This window comes from Sorex fumeus, unplaced genomic scaffold, assembly GCF_029834395.1.
Source record: "Sorex fumeus unplaced genomic scaffold, SorFum_2.1 ptg000006l, whole genome shotgun sequence".
Classification (NCBI taxonomy): Eukaryota; Metazoa; Chordata; class Mammalia; order Eulipotyphla; family Soricidae; genus Sorex; species Sorex fumeus.
The window spans coordinates 11762830-11788421 of record NW_026606063.1 but is presented as its reverse complement, the minus strand read 5'-3'; the positions used below and the strand labels follow the sequence as shown (position 1 = coordinate 11788421).

Here is a 25592-nt window from a genome sequence, read left to right as displayed (position 1 = left end):
GAGAATTAGACATGCTGGCCTGGGTCTTTCCACACCACAACACATTAACTTCTGTCCTTACTTTGTGAAGCTTGTGACATGAAATATCTGCCTATTCCAAGCTGAAACTCCATCAGAAAGAATAAGGCATTCCCCACCACACAAACAAGGACTCGAGACGCACTCAAAACTCACGCATTTCTATGAACAACTGCCTCTTCTCTGCCATGGTCTTCCGCTTGTTCCCACTTTCCTCAATCATCCTAGAAACAAAGAAAGACAGAATGAACCACTATACAATTTCACGATTCAACCAAACACGCATCGTTATGCTGTGAAGAGGTACAGAAATCCAGGCTGTACCAGTACCTGCTCGAGACTGTAAGGAAAAAAAAATGACCGTGTGAAATGACAGAGCCTGGCAAGCTATCCGTGGCATATTTGATATGCCAAAGAAAGTAACAATAACGGGTCTCATTCCCCTGACCCTGAAAGAGCCTCCAATACGGCAATGTTGGGAAAGACGAGTAAGGAGAGGCTGCTAAAATCGCAGGGCTGGGACAAATGGAGACTTACTGGTGCCCACTCGAGTAAATCAATGAACAACGGGTTGACAGTGACACAGTGACAGTAATGACCAAGAAGGTGAGGCACTGGGTCCAGAGGAGTAGTTCAGCAGGTAGGTAAGGCATTTGCCTACATGGGTTCGATCCCCAGCACACTATTAGCTCCCTGAGCACCACCAGGAGTGATCCCTGAGTGCAGAGCCAGCAGTAATTCCTGAGCACTAATGGGTATGGTCCAAAATCAAACCAAAACAAATAAATAAAAAAGGGTAAGCTGGGGCCAGAGCAATAGTATAGCGGGGAGGGCATTTGCCTTGCACACAGATGAACTGCATTCAATCCCTGGCATCCCATATGGCCCCCTGAGCACCACCAGGAGTAATTCCTGGGTGCAGAGCTAGGAGTAACCCCTGAGCATTGCTGGGTGTGACCCACAAAGAAAAAAAAAAAGAAAAAGGGTAAGCCACTGTCCTTTTATATATTTACTCTTTATATATATATATATATATATATATATATATATATATTTGTAGGAGTATTGCTATTTATTCAGCCATTGATTAGACTGATTGAATTGGGCATGAACGCCACTAAAGTATATTTTTTAATCAACTTACGTGAGCCCATGAACTTGCTTCTCATGCTGCAAACAGGGAACTCTGTCTTATTTCTAACTCTCAGATCATCTCTGCAGAGTCCTTGATTAGCTGAGACCATCGTCTTTAGAGCATTGTTTTTACACAGAGAAACATGCCACTAAGTATGACTTAGGAAGCAATTAGAGGGCAGGGCAGCCCTAAAAACAGAAGAATTTTAGCTTATAAAAGACAATAAACTCTTTTTTCTGTTTTTGCCCTTTGGGGCTGTGCTCAAGGCTTACTCCTGGCTCTTTGCTCAGGAATCACCCTTGGCTTTGCTCAGGGGACCATATTGGGGGCTGGGGGTCAAACACAGTTTGGCCACGTGCAAGGCTGTACTATCTCTTTGGCCCCAAATCTCCTACCTCCTACTTTTATATAAAACAAAAAAGCTGTTTGTCCTCAAACTGAAAGGACCCCAAAAGGTGACATTTTTTAGTCACATAACAAAAGTAATTTACATTTACAGATGTGGTCTCTTGGTTCAAACCCTCCAGCTGCATTAGCTCACCCTATTCTCCCAGCAGCCCTAGTATTATTACTATTATTATTACTATTATTATTCCCACTTCACAGACTAGGAGACAGATGAACTTGCTCCAGGTACACAACTCAAAAACAGTACAGCGCATGTCAAATCACTCATTAAACTTCTTTTTTTTTTTTGTTTTGCTTTTTGGGTCACACCCAGTGACACACAAGGGTTACTCCTGGCTCATGCACTCAGGAATTACTACTGGCAGTGCTCAGGGGACCATATGGGATGCTGGGAATCAACCCAGGTTGGCCGCGTGCACAGCAAACGCCCTACCCACTATGCTATCGTTCCAGCAGCCCCTTGTTAAATGTCTGACATAAAGACTGGTGCAACAGCACAATGGCTAGGGCACTTGCCTTGCAAGAGGCCAAACAGGGTTCTACCCTCGGCATCCCATATGGTTCCCCAAGCATCGCAAGAAGTAATTTCTGAGTACAGAGTCAGGAGTAACTCCTGGGCATCACTAGATGTGGCTCAAAAAACAAAAACTAAATCAATCAATCAATAAACTCAAGTTGTAATTATTTACTTTCATGCACTTTTCAAACCTCTCACTCTCAAAAACTAGAACACACCAAGGGCACAGGGGCACATGCCTCCACGACCCCCTGCTCTTCCAGAAGCTTGGCACATGCCCGGTGGTGCCTGGCAGTCACCGGGCAGGGACAGGCAGCATCACGCAGACACATTCATTGGTTCCCTTGGTGGGGAAAGGCACAAAAAAAAAAAAAAACATCCTCCAGCGCAGCCTTCACCCCAATGTACAGGTCACAGAATTACGAGAAGAAAACATGGAGAACTATCCTCTTTTTAAAAAAGTTTAGGGACTAGAGACATAGCAGAGAAATACTGGCACTTGCTCTGTACACAGCTCAGGTGCGATCCCGGGCACTGCCCACTTAGCGCCCTGGGCCCTGCCAGGAGTAAGCCCCAAGCACTGCAGGGTGAGATGAAAACCAAATAAACAGTAACAAAAGGAAGGGTTTTAAGCACAGAAACTGATAGGAGGGAAAGTGACAACCCCAAATATCTAAATGACCACATAAAACTTACAGAAGTAAAGAGATCTAAAAGAAAATAAATGCTAAGAACACAAAACAGCCTGTTTCAAGGGTACATATGCCAAATTAGTGAAAGTTTCAGCTGGAGTTTGCCTTCCCCTATGAAGAAAAAAAAACAACAAGGGGCTGGAGCGATAGCACAGTGGGTAGGGCGTTTGCCTTGCACGCGGCCCACCCAACGCAGGTTCACATATGGTCCCCCGAGCACCACCAGGAGTAATTCCTGAGTGCATGAGCCAGGAGTAACCCCTGACAACGCCGGGTATGACCCAAAAAGAAAAAAAAAATCAAGCAAAAGATGTTTAACTCCCCTCAGCAGACTGAACCATTCTCAAACATGCCAGAATCACAAACTGACGACTGATCAATCATATCTGCACTGGAGGACTTGCTTGCTGGACATTTATGAGTAAATCTGTCCTAAAAAGTTTTTTAAATGAAAATATACATTCCTTAACATTCTGCAATTATATATTTTGATTATTAAGACCGGCCTGTTCTGGAGCATGGTAATGTCATCAGATAGGCTAGAACACACATGACAGTCATGAAAATTTTCCCCCACAAAGAATTTTCAACAGAAACAGAGCAGATAAAAGTAAAAACCACCAGGAAGAGCCAAAGTCCCGTGAAATCTAAGTCCTGGAAAAAAAAAACACAGAAGTTGGCATCAGTAGCCTATAATTACAACAAAAAGGGAGATATTTAAAAGCCGGCTTCCTTCTCCCCAACTTGATCTCTAAGTAAATAATCAAAATTGGGGGAGGGGCATTTTGGACCATACCCCGAAAGTGCTCAGGGGCTACTCCTCACTCAGTGCTCGAGAGTTCACATGGTGCCAGGGGTCAAGCCCAGTTCTTCAGCAGCATGTCATCTCCCCCGCCAGGTGACACATGTTGTAAATGCTAAACACACAGATTAAAACAAAGACTGTCCTGTCATGTATGGGATCCTTTGGCTTCTGACTCCGCCTTCATCCTGTTTCCTTGTGCTATTTCTTTACATCACTCTTTCTGAAAGTAAGGTCTGAAAATTCCTAGGGAATCCTAAATTCATGGTAATTTTCTAACTATTCCACCACTTCCAGATTATACTTGAAAAATATATACTCTACATAATCTTGATGGCCACCTGGTGAAAGTCGCGCCCTGCGGTCATGAGGTCACAGGAGCTAATGCATCACCGAGAAGGGGGCTTCTGAACCTTTTTCCACTACCAGCCCCTTTCTACCCAAGAAAATTTTACACAAAGTATCACTGTCACTGTCCTCTGAGGGCCCAGTAACACTGTCAGACTTGTTGTTACTGTGTTTGGCATATCATCACAGGTAGCTTGCCAGGCTGGCGAGATACTCTCAGGAGCTTGCGGGGCTCTCTGAAAGGGGCGAAGGAGTCAAACTCGGGTTGGCCAGGTTGGCCACATGCAAGGCAAACGCCCTACCTGCTGTGCTATCGCTCCAGCCCCACATAAGTATAAAAGTGCATAAAACAGGTAAACAAATCAAACATATAGCGATAATAAAACAAAGAATTTGGTATGGAAGCACCAGACCACAAGTGGCCGTGCTCAGGGGTCCCTTCCGGCAAGGCTCAGGGGACCATGTGTGGTGCTGGGATTCAAAGATCAGATTTGGCGGCTTGCAAGGCTTGCAAAGTGTCTAAGCCCCCGAAAAACTGCACCAACCAAGAACCACTTTTGGTTTGGTTTCTGGGGCCACACCTGGCTGTGCTCAGGGTTTACTCTTGGCTCTACATTCAGGGCTCACACCTGGTCGGGTGACGAGAACCATCTGGGGTGCCAGGGATGGAATCCAGGCTGGCACCATGGATGACAAGTGCCCTACCCACTGTACTGTCTCTCCAGCACCAAGGAATTTATTTTAAAACGAAATTCTTTTAAGAGTTACAACTATCCCATCTGGAGTCACGACCCACTGTTTCCAGAAGCCGGGACCTGCGGCAGAGATGGACAAACTACAGAATCCAGACTCCCCGGGTCACAGCAGGCTGGCCACGTGTCTGCCACATCTCACTGGGACACGGTCACACAGGTTCATGGAGGCACTGTCTATGAACGCTTTCAAGCTACAATGGACAGAAAGCATCTGGCATACAAAGTCAAAAATATTTATTGCCTGGGGAGAGAGCGACAGGCCAGCAGGTAGGGCACCTGCCTTGCATGTGGCTGACCCTGGTTCAATACCCAGCACCCCAGAGGGTTCCCCAAGCATGCCAAGAGTTAGCACAGAGCACGGCAGAGCGTGGCCCAAAAACAAACAAAAAATATTAAATTATTAAACTATTTACTGGCTGTCCCAAGGAAGTATCTACCCTAATGGAAGTGCAATAAACAGCGTTCCCCTCCACACATCTGGCTGCAGGTAGGTCAACTGGATCTGCTGCCCAGTAACCAAGTGCATTTCGGAACTAATGCAACCACAGGAAATCTATCCTTAGACAAATACTTTCACCACTCTGACTCAGTCCTCTTTCCGGAAACAGCATAAAAATTTCATTTGCTGGGCTGGGGAGCTAGGACAGTGGGTAGAGAGCTTGTCTTGGATGCAACTGACCTGGGGTTTGACCTTGGCACCCTGTAAGATCCCCAGAGCCTGGTTAGGAGGGACTCCTGAACACAGAGCCAGGAGTAAGCCCTGAACACTGCCAGGTGTGACCCAAAACAAATGAAAAAGAACCTACTTTTTAAATTGAGATTCCATGATAGATATCCGCATAGTGGGTAGAGCACGTGCCTTGAACGCTGCTGACCCAAATTCTATCCCAGACACCCCATATGGTCCTGAGTTCTATCAGGGATAATCCCTGAGCACAGGGCAAATAGTAAGTCCTAAGCACAGGAAGGTGTGGCCAAAAAAAAAAAAGTTCTTCACACATTTTTTTCTTTTTTGTTTTGTTTTTGTTTTTGTTTTCTGAATCACACTCAGCCATGGCCAGGGGTCACTCCTAACAGTGCTCAAATTAAACGCAGCCACCTGCATGCAAAGCAAGCACTCAGCCCTCTGAGCCATCCCCACGGCTCACCTTAGCTTTTTGAAATTAATAAAGCACAAAGTAAACCCTTTAAAATTTTAATGATCTAAGCTGACAAAATGATAATATTTGCCTCTCAGAATCACTTGTCCCCAGAGAACGACAGAGAGAGGGCGTCTGCAGCTGTGTGCTAACAGCCCACCCAGGGAGCCTGGTCCTGTGAGATGGCTTGACCACACCCCACCTGACATCCATCAAAGTCAGGATGGGGCCAGAGCAACAGTACAGCAGGTAGGATGCTTTGTCTTGCACATGGCCAACCTGGGCTGGATCCCAGCACCCTATATGGTCATCTGACGTCAACAGACCCCTGTGATCCCTGAATGCAGAGCCTGGAGTAAGCCCCAAGCACTGCTGGATGGCCACCATTCCTCCCACCAAAAAAAAAATAATAATAATAATTTAAAGCCACAATGAACCAGCATAGAGCAGACGCTGCAACAAAAACAGCAGGTGAATCCGGAAGAATCCAGAACTCAAACTGATAGAGGGCAGCTCCTCAGCTTCCTCTCCCCTTGTGGACGCCCTGTTTGAGAGCACACACCACTGGGCCCGTCGGTGGCACTCAACGGGAATCGGGAAAATGCCCAGAGAGAAGAAAGAAGGACGAAAGCCAGGGGAGAGACTCCCAGGTCTTCTTCACCCCTCTGTTCTCATGTCCCACACATCCCGGCCTAGAAGACAGCAGAAGCTCAGGAGTACCTCTTTGTGGAGCCATCTAGAGAAGGGGACATCTCCTCCTTCTCACATATGGAAAGGTCTGAGTTGTGCACCAACAACTCGGAAAGCTCAGCTTTGAGGAAAGGCCTCCACCAAACTCCCAGACTGACCAAAGGGACACATGGGGCCACCAATCGGAGGACGCTGCGAAGTGTGAACCGAGGTAGCTCTGGAAATGGATTTGGGAACCGCAGCCAGTGAAGGTGGGTAGAAACTCGAGACTCAATTATCACCAGGTCAAGCGCTGCTGGAAACAAGCTGAACCAATTGGGCTGGAGGGAGAGACGACAGGTGTGAAACAGGCCGCAGGCAAGGGTCAGATCCCACCCCTGCAGCACCGCCTGGAGCAACCCCGGAGCACAGAGCTAGGAGCAGCCCATTGAGGACCGCCAAGAGGGGCTCCAAGCACCACAGGGGAGGGAGGAGGGTGCTGATGGTCCCTGGCACCGCAGGGCCCAAGTAGCAGCACAACCTCAGGCGGTGCTGGCACTGAGCCTTCTGGCACAGTGGACTGAAAATCACCCAGAGCTCCCCCTGGGGTCTCTGCATTGCTAAGGATGGTCTGCAAGAAAAATATTTTCAAAAAACGATGAAAAGCTTAACTCACAAGGGGGAAAAAAATCATTAACAGGTTCCAGTGAGAACTGGCACAGATGTTCAAGCACTCTGACAAGACTCAAAAGCAGCTGCTATCAAAATGCTCAAGAGGGCATCACGCGCTGGATGCAGAAGCTACAGGATTAGGTGCCGGCCAATGAATGAAAGACAGACAAAACAAAATGGACTGGAACAACACAACCAGAGTGGGGGGAGGAGTCACGGGGAAGCCTTAGCTGGAGATGGTAGGAGAGAGGCAAAGGGCTTATGGCAGACCTAAACAGAGCGCACATCCAATCTGAATAGAGGGAAATTTCTTTATTTCGAAAGTTATATAAAGAATAAAGCCTCACGGCCAGTGACAGTACAGCGGGGAGTGTGTTTGCCTTGCATGCTGCCGACCTGGGTTCAATCCCCAGTATCCCATATAGTTCCCTGAGCACCATCAAGAGTAATTCCTGAGTGCAGAGTCAGGAGTAACCCCTGAGCATTGCTGGGTGTTACCTAAAATGTCAAAATAAATAAAGTTAGCATGGGTTGGAGCAATAGTACAGTGGGTAGGGTGTTTGCCTTGCATGCGGCTGACCTGGCAGAAACAGGTTTGATTCCTCCGCCCCTCTTGGAGAGTCCGGCAAGCTACTGAGAGTATCTTGCCCACACGGCAAAGCCTGGCAAGCTAGCCGTGACAAATTTGATATGACAGACACAGTAACAAGTGTCACAATGGAGACGTTACTGGGCCCACTCAAGCAAATCGATGAACAATGGGAGGACAGTGACAGTGAAAGTTAGCACAGCCTTTATTTAAACAACAACAACAAAAAATAATAATAAAGCTTCAGAGATTTACTGAACAAAAAGGAAAAGATCTAACATTTATCGTGTTATCAAAATCCCAGAAAAATGAGTTTGGGGATACGGCACAAAAACCATTCATGAGGGCTGGGGGTACAGTTGCATGAGCCAAGAATAGACCTACTCTGCATGCAGAAGGTTAAATATCACCACCTTTCCCACCCACCACTCATCCCCCCCCAAAAAAAAACATGAAGACATAATGGCTGAAAATTTAATAAAAAACTACCGACATGTGGCCTGAGTGACAGCAAAGGATTCAAGCCCAGGTAGCACATGGTTCCCCCAAAGCACCACCAGTCATGATCCGTGAGCAGAGTCGGGGGAAGCCCGGAGCACCATGGACGTGGCTCAAACATCCCCCCACCCCGGAAAAACACAAGTTATCTACAAATTCAAGAAAATCAGCAAACCCGACACAAGTTACAGCCAGAGAGATCCATCATAAGGTTACATCATAATCAAACTGTCATGACCTAAAAGCAAAGGGAAACTCTTGAAAGAAGCCAGAGTGATCGTCTGAACTCATCTGGAAGTAGAATCGATAGGAAATCACAAACCAATCGCAGAGATACAGAGAAAAGATGAGTGGTTACCAGAGTCACAGGGGCCCTCCCGCTGCTAACTTTCCAGTCCCCTGCTGGTCTTGCCAGGGATGACCTCCCAAGCCAAACCCTGAGGTCCAAAGCCGCTGCCAGGAGTCAGCCTTGAGGGAACTGAAACATGAATGAAGTCCTTCCATTTCAAAGGCGCCTAGAACTCAAACATTCGCCAATGAAGACCACCACAAATAAAACCTGGCTTCAAAGAAGGTGGGGCTCCATCCCAGAGTGAGGGTTAATTTTTTTTTCCGGTGGGGGCAAGAGTTGTTTTTGAGTCACACCAAGAGGTGTTCAGGACTTACTCCTGGCTCTGTGCTCAGATTTCATTCCTGGCAGGACTTAGGTGACCATATGGGATGTCGGGGATGAAATCTGGGTGGGCCGTGTACAAGGCTATTCTATTGCTCCAACCCCCCAGAGCCATTTTTTAGGAGGGGGGGGTGTTTGTTTGGGGAAGCCAAAACTACGATGCTCAGGAGTTATTTCTTGCTCTGCCACTCAGGAGACCCCTGGTGGTCCTTGGGAGACCCTATGCCATGCCGGGGACTGCACTGGAGTCCGCTGTGTGCAAGGCAAGCGCCCTTAACCCCCGACTCTCCCCGGCCTCCATGCCAGTGCTGCTGATACCTGCATCTTTGTAATGCGGCTTCTCACTGCTCCACACCCATAGAAAACCGAATCTCCCGGCCACACCTGATTCTATGTCCTGGTCTTCCCGACAGAACCCAAAGAGCAGCAGGGGGACAAGTGACAGCGCAGCCCCACTTCCTGCCGCCCTGGCACTGTGCCCCGTCTCAGCCGCCGCACCAAGAGACAGCCAACTCCTCCTTATCATTCCTTCCAGCCCAACTCTAATTTCAAACCCTGCAGTTTCCTTCCTCACAGTTGCGCTCACCTCCACCCTTTTTCCCATTCCAAGTGCCAAAACCTTTGTCCGAGGTAACGGGCAAATAAAATGTGATGATGTGGCGAGCGGCCCCCTCCCCTTCCTGGAGCTCATCCTGTGGGCACACACAGAAAACCACTTTTTCAGACATGAAGCTTTTCAGAAATGTTTGGTCCTTAGCAAATCCTAGCTTCAGTCCACCCAATTCAACACACACACAAATACACACACACACACACACACACACAGAGCACAAAGTGAAATAAACCAAAACCAAATACCTCCTGACCTCACTCATGTCAAATCTAATTCACACACACACACACACACACACATGCACACACACACACTCCAACTCAGAAGCAAAAAGTAGAATGATGACTGCCAGAGACTAGGCTCTGGGGGAAAGAGGGGATGTTGAACAAAGGTATAAACTTCCAGTAATAAAATCAGTAAGTTCTGGGCCAGGGAGAGAGCTCAAAGGACTAGAGCATAGGCTTTGCATGCAGAGGGCCCAGGGTCGATCCCCAGTACCATCCGGTCTCCCAAGAAGCAGCAGGGGAGAGCCCCACCTACTCACCAATAGCACAACAGGAAAAAAAAAAGATGCTCAGTTTGCTAAGGAATGTGCACTCTGACAACAGCTGACCTTGTACTGCGGACTTGAAACTTGCTGAGAGGAGATCCCACAAACCACACACGCTTACCACACTCACCACACGTACTCACACATACATTCACCACACGCACCGTAAACACTATGTACTATGTACTCATCACATACATTCACCACACGTGTTCACCACACATACTCTCCACACGCCTTACCACAAACACCACTCACCATACATACTCATCATACACACTCACCACACACACCATATACTCACACACACCACATGCAATCACCATTAGCCACACATTCATGACTCACCACACACGCTCTCCACACATATCTCCATACCTACTTGCCACAAACGCCACTTACCACATACACTATACACACTCACAACACACCAAACGCACTCACCATAAAGACCATGCTCTGTCTGTGTGTGTGTCTCTCTCCCCCCCACACACACACACATACACTCACTACGCATGCTCACCACGCACATGCCCCACACAGGTATTGACCACAAACACCACTCAACTCACATACCACACACCATAAGTACCATACACTCACCATAGACACTCACACACCTCTCTTCACATGCACTCACCATCCACAGTCGACAAAACACACAAACTCGGCAGAGATAGAGATGCTGATTAACTTACTTGTAACAATCATTTCACCATCACTATCATTGTCCTCCCGTTGTTCATCGATTTGCTTGAGCGGGCCCGGTAACGTCTCCATTGTGACAACTGTCACTGTGTTTAGCATATGGAATACATCACGGGGAGCTTGCCAGGCACCCTTTAGATATCATTTTTTTTATTAAACCTCACTAAAACTGTGAATTACAACTGAACACCACTCCACTCATGAGCAAGTATTCTTCAGAAGCTGAAATTTTAATATAGAAGAGAATTTTATCATTCACTCAAGACTTGTTGGCAGTGCCTGATTACAATGAACAGTAATGTACATCCTGGAAACAAATCTTTTTTAAAAAGCTCGAGGGGCAGGGATGGAGAGATGGGACTTGCCTCATACACAGCTGTTACTGGTTCACTCCCCAGCACTGCACATGGTTTCCCGAGCCCTGACAGACGTGATCCCTGAGCACAGAGCCAGGAGTCAACCCTGAGCACTGCCTGGAGTGTCCCCAAAACAAAAACAAAATGAGTGTGACTTTGGTCTACAGGACGGAAGAATCGAGTCCCAGGTGTAAGAATGTCAGACTCTAAGCAAAGCTGCTTCAATCTACAACCTGAAACTGCAGACCAAGGAGCTGGCTCAAAGGGGCGCAGCTGAACACTCAGTATCCCCCCCCAAACACATCACAGATTTGAACCCTATCCAAACCAACTATGATTTTCACTTTTTTCAATTACTTATTTTTTATTGGATCACCATAAGATACACAGCTACAGCGCTGTTCATGATCAGGTTTCAGTCACACAACGTTCCAACACCCATCCTTCAACCAATTGTACATTTCCCACCACCAATGTCCCCAGTTTCCCTCACACCTCGCCCTCCAATAGTGATCTTTAAATAAAAAATAAAATTGGAAGTTCCAACGAAGCTGTTTAATGTCCGAAGCAAAAAAGCCAAACTAAGTTTTTCAACACAACACTAAAATCCATGAAAAAAAGAGTCACTTGATCTAATCAGAATCACTTGCTCTGCAGAAGGTACTGTGAAGGAGATGAAAAGAAGACCCAGACTGGAAGAAAAAAGGATTTTCAGAGCGCATGTCTGATGAAACACTTGAATCCAAAAGACAAAGAATAACTCAAATGGAACAAAAAGCCAACAGACTAATTTAAAAATAACCAAGAACCACAGTGAGGCTAAGTGGTAGTTCACACACCTTGCATGGGCAAGGCTCTGGATTTGATATTCAGCACCCCCCAAAAATCTGAATATACACCTCACCAAAGAAGATAGACACAGCATTATGAAATTCAGTTTATGAAAAGGGGTTTCTATCTGTGCCATTAGAAAATTACAAGCTGTCTCACTGGGATACCACTATGAACTGGTAAGACGGGAGGAAAGGAAAGAAAACCCACAAATACCGAAAGCCGGCCAGAATGCAGACCAAGAGCACTTCTACCCCTTCACTGTCAGTGGAGAGGCGAAAGCATCCCCTGGGGTCCAGTGGCCCCTTACACGCGGATCCCCACCACACGAGGCCCAACAGCTACACTGCTGGGGATTTACCCACTTGAGTTGAAAAACTTTTGTGTTCACACAAGGCCCACAACCAAATGTCTACACCAGCTTTATTTGCAACTACCAAGCACTGGAACAGCCAAGAGGCTGTTCAACAGATGCTTGCATAAACCAGATGCAGCCTCTCCTCAAACTGCTGAGCACCAATAACAGAGCTGCCGCAACCAAGGCAGACACGCAGGATAAGTGAACTGCACGCTGCTGCGTGAGAAACGGAGAGCGATGGTGTGGTTCCAACGTTGTTTTTCCGAAAAAGACAAAGCTGGAGAAATGGTAAAATAACTGTGGTTAGCAAAGGTTTGGAGGGGAAGAGGGATAATCAGGGGAGGCCCAGAAAATGCTTTTGGATGAATCAACTATTCTGAATGATACTGTAAGAGGAGACATATGACACTGCATTTGTAAAAACTCGTGGAGATTTAACACATAGGGTGAGTCTTTTCCTTTTTAAAATTGGTTTCTGGCCCCCATCCAGTGGTGCTCAGGGGCGATTCCCAGCTCCGTGCTCGAGGGTCACTCCCAGCCGTGCTTGGGGGCCTTGTAGTGTCAGGAATCAAACGGGAGCCTCCTGCACACAAAGTGTGTCCTCAGCCCATTCACTGAGTTCTCTCCCCAGTCGCTCAAAGAGTGGATCATCATGGATGCATACTTTCTGTGCCACACCTGGTGGTGCTCCGAGCTTACTCCTGGCTGAGCTCAAGGGACCGTCTGAGGTGCCGGGGACCGATCTGAGGTTAGTGGCAGGCAAGGCAGTGCTTGCCTACTGCGCTGTCTCTCTGGCCCCAAGGATAAATGCTTTTTAAAAGCTCAAGGGTATGGGCGGGTGGGTATGGGAGGGTGGATGCCAGGAGGAAATCAGAACGTGACCAGACAATGTGACTGTCTAAAACCACCTAGAGAGGGGGCGGGATGGGGCACAGCGCCCCAAGTCGCTACGGAAACGCAGTCCTGTAAGACTAAGGGCAAACAAAGCAGGTCCTTCCCCAATAATCCTGACAGTGCCGGGCGTGTACAGCGGAACCAAACGATTAAAGGGGCGGCAGCTGGGGGGGGCGGGGGGTGAACAGCTCTGCAAGGGGAAGCTATGACCCACATACTAGCGGATTACAACCGTCTCAGGCACGCACAAGCGCACATCCTTGCTCTGTCCACAGCGAGGGCCTAGAGACAAGAGCCCTGAGCAAAGAACACTCCGTTGTGCTGTTCTTTGGGGCTTACGATACCTTAGTTCAGGGCCCCTCGGGGAAATGGCAGGAAACACAAGAGACAGGCTGGGAGACAAGACAGAAAGCAAGGGAGCAGGCCCAGAAGTGGGTTAAAAACACAAACAAACACGCCTACAGTCGGGCACGGGCTTATCAGGGACACAGGAGGCGACTGGGAGAGCTCCAGAACGGGTGGCCACAACTGGAACAATTTCAGCAACAAAATTACATGGTATTAAATATCCTGAAGTTGATACTGACCTAATGAGTGGCTAAATGAACAAATGAGAAACAGGCTTGCAGAAGAATTTCCAGCACCTTCTGCAGCAACTCCAGCCTGAGGAACACAAAGCGTGGTGGTGACCTGGTTCTAGGGAAGACTGCTTCGGGTGACCCAGACAAACACGACCTCGGCCACACGGTCAAGCGAACACCGACAGTGACGGGGCACACTGGCAACGCGTTCCCTTGGAAGGTGGACAAAAGGGCCCCTTGCCTTTGTGGTCTCCCATAAACCCAGTCTAATCATGGGAAGTTAATCTGGCAAGTCTCCGAACGGGGCTGGCAGGGTGGGATCTGCAAAATCCTGGACCAGCCCTCCTCAAAACTGTCGAGTTCATCAAAACCCTGATTGGAAACATCTGAGAAACTAGCTGAACTCTAAGGAGACGTGACAAGTGGCCCTGAAGTGGGATCCTGGATGGAACCCTGGAACAGAGACACACCTTTAGGGCAACACTAAACATACTCCGAGTATGAATTTTAGATAAAAACGCCACACGTAAAAGATGTTAACAAGAGGAAACCAGGTATGAACGCATCTGGGAGCTATTACTGTTCAAAATGATTTTTTATCATTAATCAAAGACTGGTGTGTTTTTTCTGGCTTTTGGGGTCACACCTGGCGATGCACAGGGGTTACTCCTGGCTCTGCACTCAGGAATTACTCCTGGCGGTGCTCAGGAGGCCATATGGGGTGATGGAAACCAAACCCAGGTCGGCCATGTGCAAAGCAAACGCCCTCCCCGCTGGACTATTGCTCCAGCAAAGTCCTAGACCATAGACTGTTCTTAAAAAATAAGGTTTGGGGCCAGATAGTACAGCAGGTAGGGCTTTTGCCTTGCATGCAGCCAGTTTGAGTTCGATCCCCAGGACCCCATATGGGATGTTGGTTGTTTGGGGGTAACACCCTGCAGTGCTCAGGCTTACTACCAGTTCTGTACTCAAGGATCACTTCTGGGGTGCACAGAAAACCATATGCAGTCCTGGGGATCCAAACTGGAGTATGCTAGAATGGCACGCTTTTTGTTTTGTTTTGTTTTTTGTTTTTTTGGGTCAAACCCAAATCCAGTGATGCTCAGGGATTACTGCTGGCTCTGCACTCAGAAATTACTCCTGGCGGTGCTGGAGGGGGATCAAACCCAAGTTGGCCACATAGAAGGAAAACACCCTACCTGCTGCACTATCGCGCCCTTGCTCCTGCCTCATCATGACACACTTTTTTTTTTGTGGGGAGGTCACACCCAGCAATGCACAGAGGTTACTCCTGGCTCATGCACTCAGGAATTACTCCTGGCAGTACTCGGGGAACCATATGGGGTGCTGGGAATTGAACCCGGGTCTGCTGCATGCAAGGCAAATGCCCTACCCGCTGTGCAATTGCTCCAGCCCCCACGTGACACACTCTTAACCCCTTTACTATCCCTCTGCTAGTTGGTCTGTTTTTAATGACAATGCAATTTTCCTTTTCTTTATTAATCTTTTGACTGCATAAAATGTTATGTATAAAATTGTTATCAATGGGCTGTCACATACAAAATTCCCTAAAAAGATGTAACTACCCTCAAATGTTATGTAACCTGAGTGCCTGGAAATCCAGGAAGCAAAATCTGATACAACTGAAAGATGAAATACACAAACATATACTGCAGCCCGACCCTCCACTGCTCTAAGACTGATACCCATAGAGGGGAAGGGCTCTGGGGCAGGGAGCCACTTGGCTCTAGAACCTGGGGCTGCGTGTTCCAACAGCCTCCTGTACCCATACACTCTCCAGCCCGGCAGACAGGTGTGTGTGAGACCCACAACAAACCCAGCTGGTGCTCCGGTTGGTACAAAGCCCAGTGACCACTAGCAGCCAAAAAAAAAAAAACAAGGGAGGGGTGAATCTTTCCTTTTATTTTTCATTTTTCTTTGTTTCAAATCACTGTGAATTACAGTTACAAAGTTATTCATGATTTTCAGACATATGATGCTGGCATCTGTAGGGTCACCAATGGCCGCTTTCCCCCACCAATGTCCTCAGTTTCCCTCCGGCTCCCAGTCTGCCTCTACAGCGGGCACTTTTTTTTACTTTGTTTCCTTTAGGGCACTGTGGTTGACAGTGTTGTTACTAACAGGGTAAGGTGCACTCACTTCCTTTCAGCACCCAGTCCTTGTCCAGAGTGAGGAAAGGGGAAAACTTTTTGGTTTTTGTTTACGGATGCTTGCTCAGGGATCACTCCCGGCAGTGCTGGGGGGACCAGATGGGATGCTAGGATAGGGATCAACTGCATGCAAACGTCCTACCTGCTGTACTATCTCCCCAGTCCCACGGGAAGGGGGAAATTTTAAAGGATTTCAGAAGGCCTGAACTCCAAGAGTTGGTTTTTCCAGAAGGTCAATAAAATTAGTAGATCTTTAGCAAGATGAACTGATAACAGAGAGTGTTGGAGTACACGGAGCTTAGGTATATCAGATTGTACCCATCACAGTGCTCCCGAGTCTCTCCCATTACTTTGTCTGCTTGTAACCACTTCTATGCTCTCTTCCCCAACCAATTTGTAAGGTCTCATCCTTCTTAGACACTGAAGCTGTACTGTAAGTTAATATTGTCTTTCTCCTCTCCTTATGTCTTTTGAGCAGTTTACTTTAATGCAATGTCCTTTTGTATAGATACAGGAAGACAATTAATTAATGTGCTCCGTAACTTAGGAATTCATTGGCTTTGAATATTATTCACTCCTGGGCATCTGCCTTCTCAACTTAAGCCTCAGTTGCCCTCACTTCCTAGCACTCCAAGGGCAGGGTCCCGACGTGGGACTGGATGGAACCAGGGCAAGCCGGTAAGTTATGTGCTACCCTGGCATCGCGATGGGCCAGGCCAAGGTGCCACGATTCTTAACTATAAGTTAAGAGGTTGATCATAGGCATTATGTCATGATCCAATAGTAACGATGAGACTAGGGCCCTGCTGCTAAGAATAGGAAAGATATCTGGCCTGAGCACTGCAGTCTGAGATCGAGATGGCCCTAGGAGAGCAATTCTATAAGCCCAAAGTATTTCTTACTGTGTCCATACAAAATGATTAATATTATGTATGCTTATATGTTGGTTGGACAAGGAGAGGAGAAACACGTCCTAGAAGCAGTTTTCCTGTGTGTCCTGACTAGCTTGGATGAGACTGCTTTTTTGGAGATGTAGATTCCAAGCTCTAGCAGACTGGTCTTTGTTGTGCTAATCTAAGTGCTTGTAGTTTGTGAAAAGGTGAGGCCAGGATTACTGGCCTGCGGATGTAAGGAAACAATGTATGTTTGCCACCTCAGTGTTCTTTCTGTAACTCCTTTTGATGACATCATTATATTGCACCCTTTAGAGGTACTATGATCTATATAAGGGAGAGTTCAGGGCTCTCTGGGGGAACACGTGCATCAGAGAACCTGGGAAGATGGGGCTGAGGACAGAAGCTGAGAGAACAAAGGCGCACGTGCTCGAGGATTCCTGAGGCCTCCATGACATACATCTCTTCCATGTAATAAACGGCTACTAAGACCAACTAGCTTGGCCTCGTTTCCTTCCTTCACCTGACCATCGCCATCGACCTCCCTGGAGTGGGGAAACGGCCAGACCGCCGGCCTTTTTATTTTTTGTGTGTTTACACAGAGAGCATAAAGAAGAAGGATCAAATAGAATCCATGAACAGTAAATACTGAGGCACTACCATGACCAATTCAATATATACGCAAATATATAATAAATATATGAAGGTGACAACTTAGAGGGTATGGTGCCACCAGCAGGATAATCTGTACCTGTGAGGCAAGTGCATCAGCAGCCTGACAGCACCATCAGACTTTCAGATACCCCAAAATTGCTGCTGTGCCTTTGGCCAGACCCCAAAAACTCGGGGCAAAGTTTACCAAGAAAGTAAACAGCCAAAAGTTAGGTATGTGGGAGACACACCCACAAACCACCTCTGGCTCAGCTATATAATTGGAGGCATGGCCTCTCTGGTTCCTGATTGAACTGCTTAACAGCCATGATCCCAGAGACTCAGAAACGAATCTCAGAACACAAAGGCTTTTGGCAGAAATGCATCCTGTTTCTGCAGTAGGTTACTGGTTCTGGGCCACTCCAGGTGGGAATATGTTTCGTGCCTTAGCCTGTTCCCCTTGGCGGCCCAGTGACCACCATCCTCCAGAGGACACTGGACAGTCAGGTTTGGGCCTGCAGTGACAAGAAACGCGGGGCCTCACCAGATGGGGGTAGAACTGGCCCTTTCCTTCCCATCCCAGCAAGACCCCAAGTCGCTGTCTACAAATGGCCTCTCTGGCTCCTGATCAAGCTAATTAACGGCCATGATCCCAGAGACTCAGAAACAAATCTTGAAACCCAGCAGCTTTTGGCAGAAATGCATCTGGACTGCATACAAGGTGGCCACCGCCTCATAGCTTATTGGAAAGCCAGGTATGAGCCGGTGGTGATGGGGCTACTGCGGTCTCATGGGAAGGGGGGCGGTACCGGCTCGTCCTTCATGCCCTAGCGGGGTCACGAGTTGCCCCCCACAAGCGGCTCTCCTGCACAGCCATGGCTCCAGAGGCAAAAGGACTTAATCCAGAGCCCAGCAGCTTGCGGCAGAAAAGTGAATAGACCATGCGTTAAACTATGGTGCCATGCCTCCCCAGGAGGGAAAGGGTGTTGCTCCCTTCTGCCTTTTTCCCGCCTGGCAGCAGGGTGGCCGCCACCTCAGAGCTTATTGGAAAGTCAGGTATGGGCTGACGGTGATGGGCAACTGCAGTCTCATGGGAAGGGGGGCGGTACCGGCTCGTCCTTCATGCCCTACTGAGGTCACGAGTTGCCCCCCACAAGCGGCTCTCCTACACGGCCATGGCTCCAGAGGCAAAAGGATTTAGTCCAGAGCCCAGCAGCTTGTGGCAGAAAAGTGAATAGACCATGCATTAAACTATGGCGCCATGCCTCCCGGGGAGGGAAAGGGTGTTGCTCCCTTCTGCCTTCCCCCGCCCAGCAGCAAGGTGGCCGCCACCTCAGAGCTTATAGGAAAGCCAGATATGAGCCAGCGGTGACAGGGCAACTGCAGTCTCATGGGAAGGGGGGCAGTACCAGCTCCTCCTTCACGCCCTACCGAGGTCATGAGTTGCCCCCCACAAGTGGCTCTCAGCACAGCCATAACACCAGACATACAGAAACCAATCTCATAATTATCTGGTTCTTTACAGAAATCCAAAATCCTGCACGACGTTATATGATTCTCATAACCAGCTATAGAAAACAAAGTATTTCACAATGCCTTTTCAGCAATTCTGATTGTTGGGGGGGAACTCTAAACAACAGTGGTGCATCTTTTGTCGAAATAATGAATGTAATCAATGTAGAGAAGAGTTAAGTGGAAATCATCTGCCTCACAGGCATTGGGAGGGGTACGAGGGGGTATATTGGGGTTCTTGGTAGTGAAAAATGAGTACTAGTGAGGGGAGAGGTGTTTGATCATTGTATGACCGAGACTTAAACCTGAAAGCTTAGTAACTTTTCCCACAGTGATTCAATAAATAAATATAAGAAGAGAAAAAAAAAGTGACACTTAGATAAAAATGACCAACTGTGGAGCTGAAGAGACAATTCAGCAGGTAGGGCACTTGCCCCTGCATGCAGCCAACCAATGTTCAATCCCCAGCACCCCATATGGACCCCAAAGCCCCACCAGGAATAACCCTTGACTGCAGAGTATCACTATGTGTGGCCCAAAACCAAAACAACCCCCCCCAAAAAAACAACCAATTGCTCAAAACCACAAATTACCAAAACCGAAATCCATAACCAGAATAATCCTACAACTATTTTACATTTCATTTGTTATTTGAAAATGGGCACTGTGGAGGGATGCGTATTTGATCACTGTATAATTGAAACCCAAGCACAAAAATTTGTAAGTCTACAACTGTACTTCATGGTGTTTCACGAATAAAAATTTTTAAAATAAATAAATAAATAAAAATATAAATAACAAAGTGCACATGAAAAAATTTTTATTTGATTTGTTTGGGGGCCACACTGGCCATGTTCAGGGGTGCCTGGCTCTGCACTCAGGGCTCATTCCTGGCAGGGCTCGGGGAAGCATCTGAGGTACTGGTATCAAAGGCAGGTCAGCTGCACACAAGGCAAATGCCCTCGCTGATGTACTCTCGCTCGGGCCCATACCAAGACAATCTGATGAGGGGAAAATGGGCATTTTCAACAAACGGGACTAGACATAAATTAAGGTATATGCATCAAGGGAGTATTATTCAGACAAGACAACATGGATGAACCATGACAGCATTATGCTTATAAAAGCAGGCAGTCACAGTCACGAATCATACACCTCCATTCCCATGAGATATCGAATAGGCAAACCCCAGGAATGAGAAAATCAACCACTGACTCGTACCGGTTCCGGGGAGGGAGAACTGGAAATGGCTGTGATGGGTACCAGGTTTCTTCGGGGAATGATAAAAATGTTTTGGAATGTTCCGGAATGAATGGCAGTGCTGATTACACAATTCTATAAATGTATTTTAAAGCCACTGAACATGCAAATTATGTATAAGTAAATGAGGGGGGAAAGGCTATCTTATGTAAGCTTTTGTCAATTTTCTTCACCAAATGTCACATTGCTAAAATTCACACTGTGTTGTATTTTTGTCATTCTTTTCAACTACAGTATAATTCCACAAATTACAGTTCAATCATTTATTCTTCTGCTGATGAAAACCTGGGTTGTTGGTTTCTGGTACATTTTCCCTCTCTCTCTCTCTCTTTATAGAACAGTATTGTTACACACATTCTTATACTTGTCTCCTGTTGCTCAAGGTGAGGGGTCGTTCTAAGCAGACACCTACAGGACGAATTTCCAAACCACTTTGGAAAGTAGAGTTCTCGCCACCAGGCCCCTCTGACCCTCTCTGATACTAGGTCGATCAGGCTTTTCCAACTATGCTAACCGGAGGCCAGAAAGATAGTACAGCAGGCAGGGTGCCTGTCTTGCACATAGTTGACCCAAGTTTAGGTCCCTCACATTGCATTTAGTCCCCCGTGAACAGCCAAGACTGATCCCTGAGCACAGGGCCAAGAGTAAGCCCTGTGAACAGCCACATAGGGTTCAAAACCAACATTATTGGAGACAGCAGAGCACATAAGGCAAGTGCCTTGCAGGCAGCCAACCCAGGTTCAATCCTGGCACTACATACGGTTCCCTAAGCACAGCCAGGAATGATCCCTGAGCACAGAGGCTGGAGTAAGAGCTGAGCACTACCCTCCCCCCCCCCAAAAAAAAAAGCTTTGCTAATTGCACAGCAATGCAGTGTCATCATCATCACAGGATGGTCTCACTTGCATTTTCTTGACTGGGGTGGATGACAAGGTTCATCCCTTCATGTCTACTGACAATATTCGTTTCCTTTTTCTGGGGAGTGCCTGCTTGTCTTCTGCAATATGGTTACAATAATCATTTTCGGTATCTTTCCACTTGATGTGGGAAAGACACTCCTGCAAGACACTGAAAGCACAGAGACAAAGCAGGCCAGGAGCACCTGTATTTTTTTTTTAATGCAGGACTAAAAGACTCCTCTAGACAAATGCAAAGTGACATCACAGACTGGAAAAAGCGGCCTCTGCAGGGCTGGTGTCAGGGGTAAGGAAGAAGCCCAGAGACAGACACAGAGAAAGCCTGCCACAGATGTGAAGCCATTCCAGATGAGCCCGGAGAGAGGGAGAGCAAACAAATCCAAAGTGGAGCACTGACCACTCAAGGCTAGATAGCAATGGCGAAGGACTGAGGCTGGATTTGCAAAGCCCTAGGAAGCGCCTGGAAGCGATTCCCACACACATCAGACTGCAGTCGCCCGAGAAGGGAGGGGCAGTCTACCAACATGTGCGCACGGAGGGTTTCTGGGAGAATTCTGTTTCTTACCCTGCAGGTAATTACAGGGTTGCACTGGGTAATCCACTAAACTATACTTTCTTTTCCCTCCCCCCCCCTTTTGTTTTGGGGCCACGCCCAGTGGTGCTCAGGGCTTACTCCTGGCCCTACACTTAGGATCATCCCTCAGGGGGCTCGAGGACCATATAGGGTACTGGAGATGGATCCTGGGTCAGCCACGTGTAAGGCAAGTGCCCTACTCCCTGTACTAAGTTACACTTACTTAAAACATGTCTCAATTTTAATTAAAAAAAATATTTTTTACTTATCACACCCTGATAGGAAAGAATCAGGTCTATCTGAAGCACGAGGGCAGGCGTGAAGCACAGGAGGGAGGGTGCTTGCCTTGCACTTGGCCAACCCCTACCCAGGTTTGATCCCACATGGACCCCCAAGCCCCACCAGGAGTGATCCTGAGCACCGCCAGGTGTGGTCCCCAAAATAAGAACAACCACAAAGGAAGCAACAGAAAACACTCCTGTGCTGCTGGTAGAGTGCATGCGCATGTCAGCTCCTTGGAGAGCAAAGGCAGCCTGGAGGGATGTGAACGATGCACGTGGCCAGGAAATTCCCCTTCTCCAACCAAAATGCTGACATAGAGAGAAGCAGACGAACGCTTACAACCCGTACTGCTCGTAAGAGCAGAACCAGAAACTCCCTCAGTGTCTACCAGCCAAAAACACAGGAAAATAAAATTTCAGTTAAATCAAGCACATGCAGAGCAGAGCTAGATGGATACAGACAGATCAACGGCACAGGGTGAGGGCCGGCAAACAAGCTGCAGAGAACACACACGAGCTAATACCTCTCCCCAGAAGACTGGAAAAGGACAGGCCAGAGCCTGGGCCGCGGCTCAGGGCCAGAGCTCCTGCCTTCCGGTGCCAGGACACAATCCCAGCACCACCCCGCAGCACCAGGAGCGTTCCTGATCCCAGGGGGCAACGACTGTGGCACTCCCACTCCATGTCACCAAGCACGCGACCCCAGATCCTGCAGCAGCCACCACGGGGAATAAAGGGCCAAAGAGAGAGAGAGTACAGTGGGCAAGGCCCTTGCCGTGCAGGCGGCCAACTCAAGTTCCATTCCTGGCACCCCACCAAGAGTGATCCCGGAGCACAGGACCAGGAGTAAACCCTGAGCAGAACCCCAAAATCTAAATAAATAAGAATGCATCATCAAGTTAACCAAATGTTATGGTATTAAATTAATTAGCGCAAGGCTATAATCACCACCCAAAAAGGTTCGGTGACCTTGCATTAGGTTGTAGTAACCTTTATGTGTTGGGGAGGCTGCTCGGGAATCTACGGGCAAAGCCTTGGGTTCAATTCCTAGAACTACCAAAAATGAAAATAAAAAAGGAAAGAAGAGATTTAGATCATTATTGAACTTTCCATCTGACTGACAAGTTAGCAATACAAACAGACGCAATCCAGAAGGCTGAGTCACCCGCTGTGCTGTGCCTACACTGTTACTAAAAGCTGAATCTGAAAGTTCAACCTACAACTTCTTTGCAGGACCTTTAGAGTCCTTTCACTAGTAAGGTTCATTCCACCCAAATACCATAAGCAGAGGGGAGCCCCGCTGTCTGTCTGACCCATAGGCAACAGGCACAGACCCGTTTCCTTGTACAACCCCCAGGAGGTTTCCCTCCCTGAAGTCAGGTATCACCAGTGGGTTCAACAGTCCTCAAAGTTACCTGCTCCCCCACGAGAGTAACGCAGGTCCGTCTGTGGAAGCAAGATCAGACAGTGCTAGGCTTGCGGAAAGAACAAAGCAGGAACATGGATGCTAGAATTCGATGAGAAAAGTCCTCCATCTACAGAATCATTAAGAAGTGCACACTGGGGCTGGAGCGGTAGCACAGCAGGTAGGGCATTTGCCTTGCATGCAGCCAACATGACCAACACAGGTTCGATTCCCAGCATCCCATATGGTCCCCCGAGCACCGCCAGGAGTGATTCCTGAGTGCATGAGACAGGAGGAACCCCTGAGCATCGCTGGGTGTGACCCAAAAAGCAAAAAAAAAAAAAAAAGTGCACACTTCAGAGGGAGGGCAGGTTGAGTCTCCCTCCCTGCCCCAAGCAGAATCCCGGCAGCCAAAAACCTCCAGAACCCAACCGCTGCCACACTCAACACCACTCTCCACACACTCGGACGAGCCTCACCCAAGAGGAAACTGGCAGAAAAACCCAGGTATGTGGGCCCTGTGACTGAGATCTGCAAGCCCGCTCGGTTGGGGACTGGGCCTCCTCCCCCCAGCTCCCCAGTTTTCCAGTAGCTTGGCAGTCACGCCCACAAACTGCCCCCACCCCACCCCACGCCATGTAATCTCATCAATGGCCAAGATCCAGAGACTATAAACTAAAGCTCCAGGAAGAGAGCGACGCAGAATTTCCTGGAGCTGCTGCATGACCTCTTATACTCTAGCCCACTTACATACCAAAAGTAGCACACATTTGTTGGATTTTAACATACTTGCTTGTATTCTCTTATATACGGGCTTAAATGCCTCTAGAATGAAATACAACAACCTCCACACACTTCCTTTTTTTTTTTAACTTCCTTCTTATTGTGGTGGAAAGATGCTTGGTGGGATTGGTGTTTGAATATAACCTGTAATGGACTACTGTCAACTACTTTATGAAAATATATTAAAAATTGCAATAAAATGAAAGAAGTGAACACTTGCAACTAACGTTGAGTCGGTCAGTTACACATCAATAGAAACAGATAGTTAGAATATAAGTAGGTAAGAACTGGAGGAGGAGGGGCACCAGAGCAACAGTACTGCAGGTAGGGCATTTGGCTTTCCTACCACCGAGCCTGGTTCCATTTATGGAACCCCAGCCGATTCCCCAAGCACCACCAGGAGTAACTGATGAATACAGAGCCAGGAGGAAGCCCTGAGCATCACTGGGTATGACCCAAAAAGTGTGTGTGTGGGGGGAAGAATTGGAGAAGGATGAGGAGGGGCCAAAGGCATGGCCACTGGTAGAGCGTATGCCTTACCTGTCAGAGGCCTGGGTTCACTCCCTAGTACCACACACACACACATACAGAGGCGCGTGCACACACAAATACAAACACACACACACACACGAAACCTGAAAGCCTAAAGCTTAGTTACCTTGACCTCCGGGTTCAAGACTAATAATTTAGGAAGTTAGGCAACAGCTGACTCCAAAGTTCAGCCTTCCCGTGCACACTGCCCTCCCACAAACCGAGTGCTCCAGGAGTGAGGCGAGAATGGCAGTGCCAGGCACACAGGTGGTACCCGTCACTGTCTGGAGCGCGTGCCTGCGCACAGGATACCAGGGACCCACCCCCAGCACTGCACCGCCTGGAGCCAGGAGTAGCCTGAGTACTCCCGGATATGACCCTCAAATAAAAAAGCATCAGTGCCCCTGGAGTAGCCCAAGCGGCAGAGGTAACAGCATGGGACAAGAGATGGCTGCCCACAGTGGGAACAACGCATCCTGGAGCTGGGCAAGTCAGCTAGCTGGAGCCAAGGGAGGAGACTGAGGGGAAGAGGGGGCCCTGGACACCTTTCCAGGACATCTTAACCAGCCCGCATGGCCCTTGATGGCTCAGCTGACGCCTCGACCTTTCCATCACTCACTCACTTCCCAGCGACCAGGTTGCACGACTTCTTCCAGCAAAAGATCCATCAGTGTTTCCCTGGATGCCTCTTGGTAAGTTTTTATTGTTTATTTTTTGCAATGCCATGGCATGAACCCGGGGTCTCGCACAGCCCTCTGTCACTCAGCTCCAGGCCCCCATTGCCCCTTTAATTAGAGATGACTGGAAT

The 25592-nt window shown here is 48.0% G+C and overlaps 1 protein-coding gene across 1 annotated transcript in view; it reads right to left on the bottom strand.

Annotated features, from left to right (window-relative positions):
• DTNB (dystrobrevin beta) overlaps positions 1–25592 on the bottom strand; it is a 236117-nt gene that overhangs the window by 191366 nt on the left and 19159 nt on the right. Inside the window, exon 2 of the mRNA XM_056124619.1 lies at positions 175–242. Coding sequence (XP_055980594.1) covers positions 175–241 — 67 coding nt within the window. The 5' untranslated portion in view covers position 242. The remainder of the gene's footprint in view (positions 1–174; positions 243–25592) is intronic.